Source organism: Triturus cristatus, chromosome 8 (genome assembly GCF_964204655.1).
Source record: "Triturus cristatus chromosome 8, aTriCri1.1, whole genome shotgun sequence".
Classification (NCBI taxonomy): Eukaryota; Metazoa; Chordata; class Amphibia; order Caudata; family Salamandridae; genus Triturus; species Triturus cristatus.
This window is the reverse complement of record NC_140591.1, coordinates 1,267,976,056-1,267,988,849: the sequence shown is the minus strand read 5'-3', so window position 1 is coordinate 1,267,988,849 and position 12,794 is coordinate 1,267,976,056. Positions and strand designations below refer to the sequence as shown.

General features: G+C 46.1%; 1 protein-coding gene across 4 annotated transcripts in view; it reads right to left on the bottom strand.

The window, feature by feature from the left end:
• Window positions 1-3,658: 3,658 nt before the first annotated feature.
• Window positions 3,659-12,794, bottom strand: part of ATG3 (autophagy related 3) — a 272,476-nt gene continuing 263,340 nt past the window's right edge. For all 4 annotated transcript variants that reach the window (XM_085622981.1, XM_085622977.1, XM_085622978.1 and 1 more), the window contains exon 13: window positions 3,659-3,968. In XM_085622981.1, coding sequence (XP_085479107.1) covers window positions 3,887-3,968 — 82 coding nt within the window. In that variant the 3' untranslated portion in view covers window positions 3,659-3,886. The remainder of the gene's footprint in view (window positions 3,969-12,794) is intronic.

The window sequence follows — 12,794 nt, the reverse complement described above, 5'->3', positions numbered from 1 at the left end:
CTATGTTGCTCCAGTTCCAAGTCCTATATGGCCAAGAAAGGAAGTGCTCGGCAGAGTACTCCGAGGACTGCTGAGCAGCCAGGGTTGGAGTCTGCCTGGCAGCCAGTCTCCCAGAGGATATCATCTAAAGTCTGGATCTCTTGCCGGATTAACTGCGAATCTGTCCTGAAGCGCTCCCTGTCAAGAGGGAAAGTAACCCACCTATCCTGCACGACAAGTGACTGTCCATAAAGGAGCGAGGAACATCGTGTGCCATGTAGCTGTGGGGTATCCAGTAGAGCGGACTGTAGGAAAATGATTGGGGAGGACCTAGGTTCCAGATAGTTACCCAGACGCTCCTGATGGTTCCAGACAGGAACAGTGATTCTGTGGCGAAGCATCTGCCAAGGCCTGGTGCTGTTATGGTGTGCTGCCAAATTCTGATCGGCCAATGCAGGGCTGCCTTTGCCAAATTGTGACTGGCTTGAGCTGGTCTGAAACGACCAGATGTGTGATCGGCCCAGGTGAGACTGCACCTGTTGAATTTCTCTTCGGCCCGTGCGGGGGCAACATCTGCTGAATCCGGGACGAGCCTATGTGAGGTTGCAACTGTCAAGTATTGCCCGGCAATGTTGGGCTTTGTATCTGATCCAACTGGGCCCAGCGTGGGCTTAATCTGATTACTATAGAGATCCCAAGGCACGGTACTTACCAGTGCCCCAGGTGGGACTGCATCATCTCAGGACTGCTGCTTGGGGCACCCTGTAAGAAGAGCCTGAACAGGCATGCCACCGAACAATGCCCAGCGCCAGGATCGAAGGTACTCCAGACCTACCTGCCAGTGTGCTGCTGCTTCTTTGGAGTGTGTGAGCACCAGGCAGCTGGACGAGACCCAGAGTTAAGACCCAAAACCGCATGCACATACTGTTGGGGGGTCAATAAGTAGCACCCGTGCTAGATGCACATTACTGCAGTTTACCCCTAGAAGTAGAGGGATGAGCCACTCAGAACCAGTAAGAGAGCCTAGGGATAGTGGAGAAAGAGGGAGTGTGGTGGGAGCAGAACATGCTGAAATTGTGCCCAGAAGTACTTTCTTTCTTGAAAATATAAGTACTGAGCTGGACATTCACTTTAGTGGGGGGTTTATTTGGTGTTGAATTCAGAGCTAAAGAATCTCTATATTACCTACTGACTACTAGCCCTCACTACACTGATAGCCAAGTGCAGAAAGGGTTATACTTGGACTGTTTTGCAGAGCCATATTAGGGCAGGTCCAGGGCATCAATCCAACTCCCTCAGTTGGGGCCAGAAGCCCCTATCTATCCCGTCAGACCCCCAAATGGGTTAGACACTCATAGAAACAACCCTGTTTGTCAATAAGCATACTCAAGTCTTATTATTGGTTATTCAGTTTTTATTTTATTTTTAACTGTAAAGACACCATTTTGACGGTCAACAAACATTTAAAAGTATCCATTAATGTAATAAAAAAAAAAAATCAAATGAGAAGGATACAAATATGTTTAGACTATAAATGTAAAATCCTAGAAGGTATTACTGTATAGTGTAGGACGAATAGGAGTCTACAGATTCAAATTATTTCAAAAGACATTTACCCCCTTTCATTGTAATTGTATTTATATAGCGCTTACTACCCCTGACGAGGCGTCGAGTCGCTTTTCGGTGAGTAGCATGCTACTCTGGAACCTAAAAAGGATTAGTGGTGAGTTAGTATAGGGAAATGTGTTAATTTGAGTGGTGGACATGTGAGTTTGTTAGTTGGATTGAATAGGATAATCGATGGATAGAAGTGGGAAGCGTCTAGAAGGTGTTATTTGGGAGATCATAGTAGTAAGATGTGGCTTAGGATGAGCAAAATGAGAGATGGAGGAGGAATGAGTCTCTAGAAAGGGATTAGGGGAATCATAGTAGTAAAATGAGGTTTGGGACATGTGAGGGAAGAATTCAGAAAGGGTTGCTTGGGAGATCATAGTAGCAAATAGGCCAATATCCTCACTGAGGAAGACTACGAAAAAATGTATAGATATCTTCTCCCAAACAACCAAGCACACATCCCAGCCATGGCTGATGCTGATATGGAGGTTAAGATTTACGATGTTGACATGCTATTGTACTGGCATTTCAAATGTGGTGTCTCTTACAGTGCCAGAAATAGAGGCACTCAATTGAAAGTCAGTCTAGTCTGCTCACCTGACTATTGATGCAGGTGTTTGGAGTGGGCACCTTTACACATATCCCATCAAGAAAAGTCATCTTCTTTCCAGTAACTCCAAATAAACCTTCTGTGTCAAATGCATGCTAAGTCATTGCAGCAGACTGCCCTCCCCCCCCCCCCCCCTCCTGAACCATATATGTTGTGTTTGTTTATCAAGACCTGGGCTTTTATGCAACATGTGGAAGGCAGGAAATAAAAGAAAACCAAAGTTTGCTCTTTAGTCACACCTCGCAAAAACATACCTGTTAGTATGTATGGATGAGGTGGGAGAGGTGGTGAGCAACACTTTGAGCGCATCGATGTGAAGATGAAGGAGCACATATGAAGAAAATAAGACCACAGATACACAGCAATTGAGTGTTCAGAACAGAAATAAAAGTAGTTACAGGATGTGAGCTATGTAAAGACGCAAACAATCCAATGAGAAAGATGGTGAAGAAGTTATACTGCAGGGGGCAGACAAACAAGAGAAAAGAAAGACAAGTCATTGAATATGAAGCAAGCTAATGAGTGTCATGCAAGACAACCAACGATGAGCAATGGTCTGACCCAAACCCCGCTCTGAATAGGATTCTGCACCAACAGACGGCTGTAGAGGCGAGACCCAAAAACACATACATAAACAGAAACCATTCTTAGGTCCCCTTTCCACACCACACTGCCCCGACTGAGCATGGAACCGATAATGGCATGGGCACAGTTTACAAAGATTCACATTAAATAAACAAGCATTGACTATTCCAATTGGTCTGGATTCACTACAATTTTGTATGACAATGTAAAGCATTACAGGTATATAGTGTGGGGCTGCATATGTATTTGTGTGGAAACAAAGAACTGTAGAGTTGCATTGGTGTAGGTTAAAAAGTTAGGTGACAGTTTAATGACTGTCTTCCTCCCATCTGTGTTGCTGCCAGAGAATACCAACATAAATGATCTAGTTACCTTCGACGCTCTAATATCGTTACAGTGCCATGTCTGGCACACAAAAGATAAAGCTCAGACAGGTGGAGGGTGGGGCCAAAGCCCCACCCCCCAAGTGATGCTCACATTGCTCTCCCACCAGACCATCACCAGGGCTCGCGGTGCCAAGAGCCGTGCTTGAGCCATATGCTCAGACGTGCTTCCCTCACCTTCCGGTGCATGTATACACAAGTACTGGCACGGGAGACAGACTGCAAAGAGGACCGACATGGGTTAGATTCTCAAAACGGCCCTGGGCTCAGAGCCTCTGAAGGCAGAATTGTAGATTGAGTCGCTCCCACAGAAAGAGTTCACACCAGGCTCGGGCCTTTGGGGGCACTGCCCAGCAGACACTAACCTGGGTCAAAGCCTCCAGCCCTGTCCGGTGAGTCCGATCCACGGTCCCCTGCGTGATCTTAGGGCGACGCCACGACAGTCCGAGCAGACAAGGCAGCCATCATACATACAAAGAACAAGTACTTTTTTTTTTTAAACAGAGAGCTTTATTAAAGAGATCACATATATGACTTTAAAGAAAATGAGTAAGGCCAGTAGTGCAACATTGTTTGGATCAATGCATAATTGTGGGCAAATTATATTGTACAATAGGAAAATTGTTTAATTTAATAAAGGTAAGGGAACAGTCACAGTTCTGTTTTGTTTTCTTTAAAAATGAATATTATAGAATAGTTTGTCTGATGTTTTAATTTACATTGTAAAGTGCCTTGTATAGTCGTATTCTATTGTAGGAATGACAGCTTGTACAAATTTCAAGAAAATTAGTAGGTACCTGGGTTTTTGCAGTCAAGGAAAATCTGCCTTAGGCAACTATTTGCTTGAGTGGTTTATCCACCGATGTTTCATACCAACATACATGGCATACATAACATATATATTTCGTAATAAAGCAAAACAATAGCAAGAAGCAAAGAAGAAAAACTTACCAAATAGTTTCAGGTAAAGTTAATGTAAATGACAACAGTGCTAGGACAAACTAGTGCCCATGTCATTGATTTATAACACGAGGTACACTGTCTCCATATAAATCTTGGTATTTTCCAATTACAGGTGCATTCTTACGTCAGAAGAAACCCTGAAATAAGAATGAAAAACCTAGTTGCTTCTAATAATTTACAACATACTAGTGCTAGTAGACGAAAAGTGTGGACAAAAATATCTGACCAGTTCATCCACAGAGCATTGACCAATGACTGAGTGTGGGTACATGGAGGCAATGTTTTGGCATTATGTGTTCTCTTGGGTGGTGAAGACCTCGAATGTAAGGGACTCCCAGCGTTGAAAGTACTGTTGAGGTACTTGGTCATTAATACCCCATTTGTGAGTTTGATGGTACGTTCTACTGAGCAGGTCTGCAAATTTGTTGTGAATTCCTGGGAGTTAAGCCCCTAGGAGAAAGACTGGATGATAATTGGCCCAATGTCATCCCATCTGTGCCCCTGTTTTGGGATGTAATACATATTATGTCTGTATGGATGAGCACTGTTTTCTTGCAAATCACTGTGTACAATGCTTGTAGATCCAACTGTACTGACATTAGTTCCACAAAACTGATGTGCAGCCCTTGTTAGATAGGTGACCATTAGTCGTGAATTGTGAGGTGGTACAAACATGCTGCCACCCTGTATGAGAGGTCTGTGGTAATGGTCACTTGAGGCTGTGTGGTTGAGGAACAACCTTCCAAATAACTAGTTAATGTTTTTCCACCATTTTAACTTCTGCTTAACTGGGTTCTACCAACACTAGATCACCCCACTGACTACTCGCTTGTGGCTAGGATAAGCAAATCTATAGTGGGCACATGTGGAAACGAGCATTTGGAACTATTGCAGTGCAAGGTAATCATTTCTAAAAGTTCCATGATCATTCCCAACTTCAGAGATCATTCCCAACTTCAGAGAACACAAACTCTGGCACAGAGAAAGAGCCTTTGAAATGCCCTCACTTCCGTAGTTGTGGTAGGCTTTGCCTATTACTGTGTTCAGCATAGTATGCAAAAACATTTTTGTTTCATGGGGTCAGAGGTGCAATGGTTTTTGTCCCGGACTGTGAAACCTATCTCCTGGAGTAGAGACACTGCTTGCCGAGTGTGAATGAGACAATGCTGTAGGCTGGTGCTATTTACTGGCCAGTCGTCCAGGTATGTAAAGGCATGAAAAGTATTGCAGCGAAGTTGCACTAGAATCACCGCCAGACATTTTGTGATGTGGGGCTCTTGTGACAGCAAAGGATAGTACTTTGAATTTATATATTTGTTCCACTTATCACAAACCTAAGGTACTGGTGGAGTATCAATGGGGATGTGGAAGTAGATACCCCTGAAATTGAGGGTCACCATATAATCCCAAATGCAGAACAACAGAATGAGGTCTTGCAGAGAAGTCATTTTGAAGTGCTCTGATTTGAGATAGCAGTTCAGCGGTCGAGGACTAGCCTTAGTGTTCCATCTATCACTGGAGCTAGAAGAAAATAAGTTACTTACCTAAATAAGTTACTTACCTGTAACTGCAGTTATTCAGTATTGGTATCTTTCATAGATTCACATGCTTGAATCATTCCCATTCATCGAAGAGGGAATTCCATGGTACTGAAATCAAGCAGTATGTTAACACTACTGTAGGCTATAATGGCACTAGGCTATCAACTTAAAACCTACCCATGTCCTTTTTAAAAAAAGGACCAAACCTCAAAAGACAACCAATCAGCTGTTTGCACCCTCTAGAACAGTCCCAAGAGAGGCTAAGTCCCTCAGATTTTCCAGCACAAGTGGGAATAAATAATCTTGAGCTATAAGGGGAGCCTCTCAGGGGAGGAGGGTGGGTTGCATGTGAATCTATGAAAGATACCAATAATGGATAACTGCAGTTACCGGTAGTAGCTTATTTTCTTAGCCGGTATTGGGGTATCTTTCATAGATTCACATGCTTGAATCAGAATAGCAAGCAGTATCCTTAGAGATGTACCTATCCTTAGCAGATGGTGGGTAGCAGTAATATACATTTGTAGTGAATTCTTCTTAGAATAAAACATAGAAGTTCACACATCTGTATCAGCTACATAACGAATTGCATGAAATACGTAAGCATGTTCATTATTCACAATGAAATTATAAGGATTTACACTGAAACTTAAGTAGTAGAAATATCCATAACAAACAGTCAACTATATAGTTAATGAAATGAAAAACACCTCTATTTAAAGAGGCTCAGAGTATTGGAACAAATGTCAGAGCACTGCCTGGCCTACAGCTGCATCAGTGCACTGCAATGATTCCAGGCAGTAGTGCTGCACGAAAGCGTGGGTGCTCTTTCACGTCGCAGCACTGCATATCTTTTCCAGTGGAATGTCTGTAAGGAATATGCTACTTACCAGTATGCATCTGTTCTTGGCATGTAGAGCTGCAGATCTACACACTTTTGCATAGATCGCCATCTGGTGTTGGGCCCGGATGTTTGCAGTTTGTTTTTTCTCTTGGAAAGTCTTTGGAAGTCACGAAGTCGGTGACTCCTCCTTTCTGAGGCTTCGGCTTCATCCTCAGATTGTTTTTCGCCAGCAGGGAAAGATGGAGCGTAGTAATAACAGTGAAGAAACCCATGTGTGTGTATCTAAATAAGATAAACTGGAACAGATACAGGTAGCCGGGGAGGCGGGTGGCCGTGTGTAGATCTGCAGCTCTACAGGCCAAGAACAGATGTATACTGGTAAGTAGCATATTCCGTTCGAGGCATATGAGCAGCAGATTACACACTTTTGCATAGATTATATAGCAGTTCCCAACCTTAGCGGCGACCACCGGTATCTGTTGCAGTAGTTTGAAACAATGTTTTGAGTACAGCCTGGCCCACACTAGCTTGTTGCTTAGTTTGCACATCTACACAATAGTGTTTAGTGGAAGTGTGCGGTGTTGACCATGTAGCTGCTTTGCAGATATCATCTAATGGGATGTTCCCTAAGAATGCCATGGAAGCCCCCATCTTCCGTGTAGAATCGGCTTTAGGGGGAAAGGATAGCGTTTGTTTTGCTTTGTGGTAGCAAATTTGAATGCATTTTACAATCCACCTAGCAATCCCCGATTTTGAGATGGTGTTGCCCTTGTGTGGTGGAGAGAAAGAGACAAACAGTTGTTTGGTCTTACGGAAAGGTTGTGTTCTCTCGATGTAGTAGAGTAAGGCTCGTTTGACATCTAGTGTGTGAAGAGCTCTTTCTGCAACGGTCTGTGGTTGCGAGAAAAATACTGGTAGTTCTACAGATTGGTTTAGGTGAAAAGGGGAAATGACTTTAGGTAGGAATTTTGGGTTGGTACGGAGAACAACCTGGTTATGGTGCATTTGGAGAAAAGGTTCTTGAATAGTAAGTGCTTGTATCTCACTGACCCTTCTAAGGGTAGTGATGGCTACAAGAAAAGCGGTTTTCCATGTTAGGAATTGTAGTTCACATTTATGCAGAGGTTCGAAGGGAGGCCCCATTAGCCTTGTGAGAACGATATTTTAGTTACACACAGGTGAGGGTGGTACTCTGGGGGGAATTATTCTTTTAAGGCCTTCCATGAAGGCTTTAATGGCAGGTACTCTAAAGAGGGATAGATGTTGCCTGTTTTGTAGATAAGCTGCAATAGCTGTGAGGTGTAGTCGAATGGATGTATAGGCTAGATTGCACCTTTGTAGGTGGAGTAAGTAGCCTATGATGTGTTGAATAGACACGTCCAGGGGATTAATGGTGTTGTTATGGCAATAGACAACAAAGCGTTTCTACTTGGCGGCGTAGCATGCTCTAGTGGTAGGTCGTCTAGCTTCTCGGATGACATTCATACAGTCAGGGGGAAGATTTAGGTACCCGAATTCTAGGATTTCAGGAGCCAGATCGCAAGGTTGAGCTGAGCTGGGTCCGGGTGTCTGATTTCTCCATAGTTCTGGGTTAAGAGGCATGGTGAGAGGTATAGTTTTTGGTGCGGTACTACAGAAAGTTCCAGCAGTGTGGTGTACCACGGTTGTCTGGCCCACGTTGGAGCTACTAGGATTAGTTTGCGCACCACTAGTGGAATGAGTGGGAGAGGCGGAAAAGCGTACGCAAATCTGCCTGACCAGTTCATACATATCGCATTTCCTTTGGACAATAGGTGTGGGTATCTGGCGGCGAAGCTTGGGCATTTTGTGTTTTCGTGGGTGGCGAAGAGGTCTATCTGTGGATGCCCCCATATTTGAAAGCGGTACAAAAGGGGGTGGTGATGGACGGAGCATCAGAACCAATCAAACACTCACACCCAGTCAACAGATTTGGGTTTGATCCATCACCGTTCTTTAGCCCACTCTGCCACCCCAGTTCAGACATGGCCATATGCAAATCAGTCTGACCCTGTGCCTCATGGGAACAGTCCAGCCCGAACTGCCAATCCATGCCTTCCCTGGACCGGAAACAAGCTTCCTAGGACCGGTTTCTGGCATTTCAGCCGTCTTCAGCCAGGCTTTCTTGAATCCAGTGGCAAAGTGAGCAAGGGACTCACGTCTGAGCATACCCTGCCAACTTATGGCGAACAAAGCGGTACAAAAGGGGGTGGTGATGGACGGAGCATCAGAACCAATCAAACACTGACACCCAGTCAACAGATCTGGGTTTGATCCATCACCGTTCTTTAGCCCTCTCTGCCACCCCAGTTCAGACATGGCCATATGCAAATCAGTCTGACCCTGTGCCTCATGGGAATGGGTGAAGAACTTGCGGGTGAAGCTCCCACTTGTGGATCTGTTGTGTCTGTCTGCTGTGCAGATCCGCCATGGTGTTTTGGACTCCTGGGACATGCTGAGCTAGGAGAAAGATGAATGGGGTATTGCCCATCTCCATATGCTCTGTGCTAGTTGAGAGAGCTGTGGAGAGTGTGTGCCGCCTTGTTTTTGAATATAATACATGGCTGTCATGTTGTCTGTGCGGATGAGGACTGACTTGTCTGAAATCTGTGTTTGAAAGGATTTTAGGGCTAAGAAGATTGCTAGTAACTCAAGATGGTTGATATGGAGTAACTTCTGCTGAGGTGTCCATGTGCCCTGCATGGTGAGATGTAATAGATGAGCTCCCCAGCCGGAGAGCGATGCGTCCGTTGTTAGTACTATCTGAGGAACCAGGTCCAGGAACGGTCGACCTTTGGAAAGGTTTGTGGTGTTCCACCACTGCAGAGAGCGATGGGTGCGACCGTCTACCAACACCAGATCTGTCAGTTGACCTTGGGCCTGGTTCCACTGGTGCGCTAAGCACTCTTGGAGAGGACGCATCTGGAGTCTTGCATGAGGTACTATGAAAATACAAGAGGCCATCATCCCTATTAGTTGCATAAACACTCGAGCTGGAAGAGAGTGTTGTGCCATGAATTTTGCGTGTAGATCCTGAATGCTTGCAATCCTGGCAGGATTGGGGTAGGCTAGCGCTTTTGAGGTGTCTATGGTGGCACCCAGGTATTGTTTTATGTGGGATGGTTGTAGATGGGACTTTGTGGTTCACCGTGAAGCCCAGTTGGTGAAGTAGTTGGATTGTGGTGGAGGTGTGTTGTACACATTGATTGTATGAACTGGCTTTTATCAGCCAGTCGTCTAGGTATGGGAAGACGTGAATGTGTTGTCTTCTCAAGTGGGCTGCCACCACTGCTAGGCACTTGGTGAATACTCGTGGCGCTGTTGTGACTCCGAATGGGAGCACTTTGAATTGGTAGTGTTGTCCGTCCACTACAAATCTGAGGTACTTTCTGTGAGCGTGGTGCACTGGAATGTGGAAGTACGCGTCTTTTAGGTCCAAAGTTGTGAGGAAGTCGTTTTGGGAGAGGAGCGGAAGTACCTGCTGAAGCGTGACCATATGAAAATGGTCTGAGTGTATGTATGTGTTTAGGGGCCGGAGATCTAGGATGGGTCGTAGAGTCTCGTCCCTTTTTGGTATGAGAAAATATAGGGAGTAGACCCCCATATTTTGTTCGTTGACAGGAACGTGTTCTATTGCCTGTTTTAGTAGGAGGGAGATTACATCCTGCTTTATTAACATTAAATGTTGTTGTGACATTGGGCATTGCCTGGGTGGAAGGTTTGGGGGGGTAGATTTTAGTTCTAGGCAGTAGCCTGACCAAATTATCTGTGTCACCCATTTGTCTGAGGTGATGGTCGCCCAGACAGGAAGGAAACTTTGGAGTCTGCCCCCGACCAGAGTGGGATAGTCTGGGGGGAGCGGGGGAAAGTCATTGGGTAGGCGGTGTGGCAGAGCGGGCGGTGTTTGTTTTGCCTCTGCCTTTGTTATTGTTACCCCTGTAGCCGCCTCTTTGATAACCCCTTGTAAAGGTGGTCTGAGTAGGGAATTTGTATGACGTGGACGCTGTGTCTGAGGAATAGCCTCTGGATGTACTTCGAAAGGAAGATCGGCGAAAGGAGCATCTGGGCGGGTGTGACTGTAAGGCTCCCATGGATTTTGCCGTATCAGTATCCTTTTTCATTTTTTCTAAGGCCTCATCCACCTTTGGGCCAAATAGATATTCTTGGTCAAAAGGATGGTTAAGGATGGAGGCTTGTAGTTCTGGCTTAAACCCTGATATCCTTAGCCAAGCATGGCGACGGAGGAGGACGCTGGTATTGATGGCCCTGGAGGCTGTGTCTGCGAGGTATTTGTGATAGTTTTACCCTCCTGAATTAACTCGTTGGCCCTAACTGGGTCCTTAAAAACTTCCGGCGCATGCTTTACCACTCCTTTGAGCATGGGTAATATGGAGGTAGACCTGTGTGTGGTGTCAAATGTGTCTAGGAGGAAATCCTCCTCCACGGGGTCGGTATGCAAGTCTACCCCGTGATAATGTGCTGCCCTTTGCAGAAGATGGTTAAACCCCAATGAGTCTTCTGGTGGCGATGGTCTAGAAGGGTAAAGATCGTCTTGTGGGGCGTTGGGGATATCAGGGATATTGTAATCGTCCCATGGGCCTGGGGATCCTGTAGGGGTGGGGTCACCTGTGTGTAGGTCCTGGGGCACATCCCCTATATCATCATATGGGTCCCCCTGATCGTTCTACGACCCCGTCTCCAGACGATGATGATGAGGTGGGGGGGAGAAGGCGGGGGGGTGGAGGTGAGGGAGGTGGGGGAGCTATTCTGAAAGGAGAGGTAGCAGAGTCCTTCCTCTTTGGAGGTGGAGGCGGAGCAGGCTTCTCCAAATGTCTCTTTTTGGTAGTGTGTGTCAAATGTCCAGTTTTTGGATCCTTGGTCAGAGTTTTTTTTACAAGGGATCCGGTGTAAATAGTTCTGGTGGGGTTGTTTGGTCTGTCGGTGCCGGAGGCATCGGGCCATTGGCTTTTCTGTGCCGATTTGCTTGGACCCCTGCTTGGGAACCTCCGGTCGCTTGGTCGGCGCCGAGATGGGTTTCGGCTTGAAAGTGTCGTGCCGGTGGCCTTGTGTGCTTTGGTCGGTACCGAAGGTGGCGTCTGTACCGAAGATCTGGGTTTCGACCCCGAGGGCTTTGGTGCGGAACTCGGTGTCGAGGTGGAGGCCGGTTTCTTTTTCGGTGCCGAAGCGTGTTTATCGGCACTGCTGGTAGGCTGGCTCGTGCCCGAGCCGCCAGAAGGCTTACTTGGCCTCTTTACCGGGCACGAAGGTGCGGTGTGTGAGGCAGTGTCTCTGGTCTTGCCTAGGCCCGGAGGCAAAGGCGTGACCGAAGTCTTTTTCGCTATCGGCGAATTTGAGGTATCTTCAAAGTTTGGGATGAATTGGGATATGAAAATATGCACCACCCAGATCTAGAGACGTCATGCAAACTCCACTGCTGAGGCGGGGCAGGATATTCAAAATAGTAGCCATCCAGAAGGTTTGTTTTCTGAGGAATTTGTTTAGTTTCCTGAGATTTAATATAGGTCTCCACTCCCCTGTTTTCTTGTGTATTAGGAAAAAACAGAAGTAGAATCCTTTTCCCCTTTGTGCCACAGGGACTTACTCTATGGGTCCTTTGGTGCGCATTATGTTGGCCTCTTTTCTTAATAAAGGAAGACGAAGGGGTCCCTCCCCTGGGTGGAGTTTCTGTTGGTCTCTCTGTAAACTCCAGGGTGTGGTCATAAGTGACTAAGTCCAATACCCATCTAGCCGATGAAATGGTTTTCCACTGATGGATGTTGTTGGATATCTGCACACCAATGGGACGGGAGAAGATAGAAGTTGGCACCTGACTGAGGTCACTGTTTGCGACCTGTATCGCAGCTTTGAGAAGGCGCTCTTATGTGGGAGCCGTGGATGACAGTTGATATGACGGCTGCTGGTAACCTTGTCTGTACGGTGACCGATCGGTTTGGTGCTACTGGGTGCGCGCTGGTATCCACCCTTATATCCTGAAAAGCCTTGTCCTCCCCGAAAGGGCAACTTTCTGTACTGTAGGGTGCCGAGGGATTGGTATTGGTGTCTTTACTGCTAGTAAGGCCTCATCAATATGTTTACCAAGTAAGGAATCACCATTGTACGCCATGTCCAAGATCTTGGATTAGACTTCCAGTCTGAATGACATTGCCATCCTTGGCACCGTAAGACTGCTGCTGCAGCTAACTATCGAAAGCCTGTGGTGGCTATATCCATTGCGCTCTTGTAGTATTTTCTTAGCC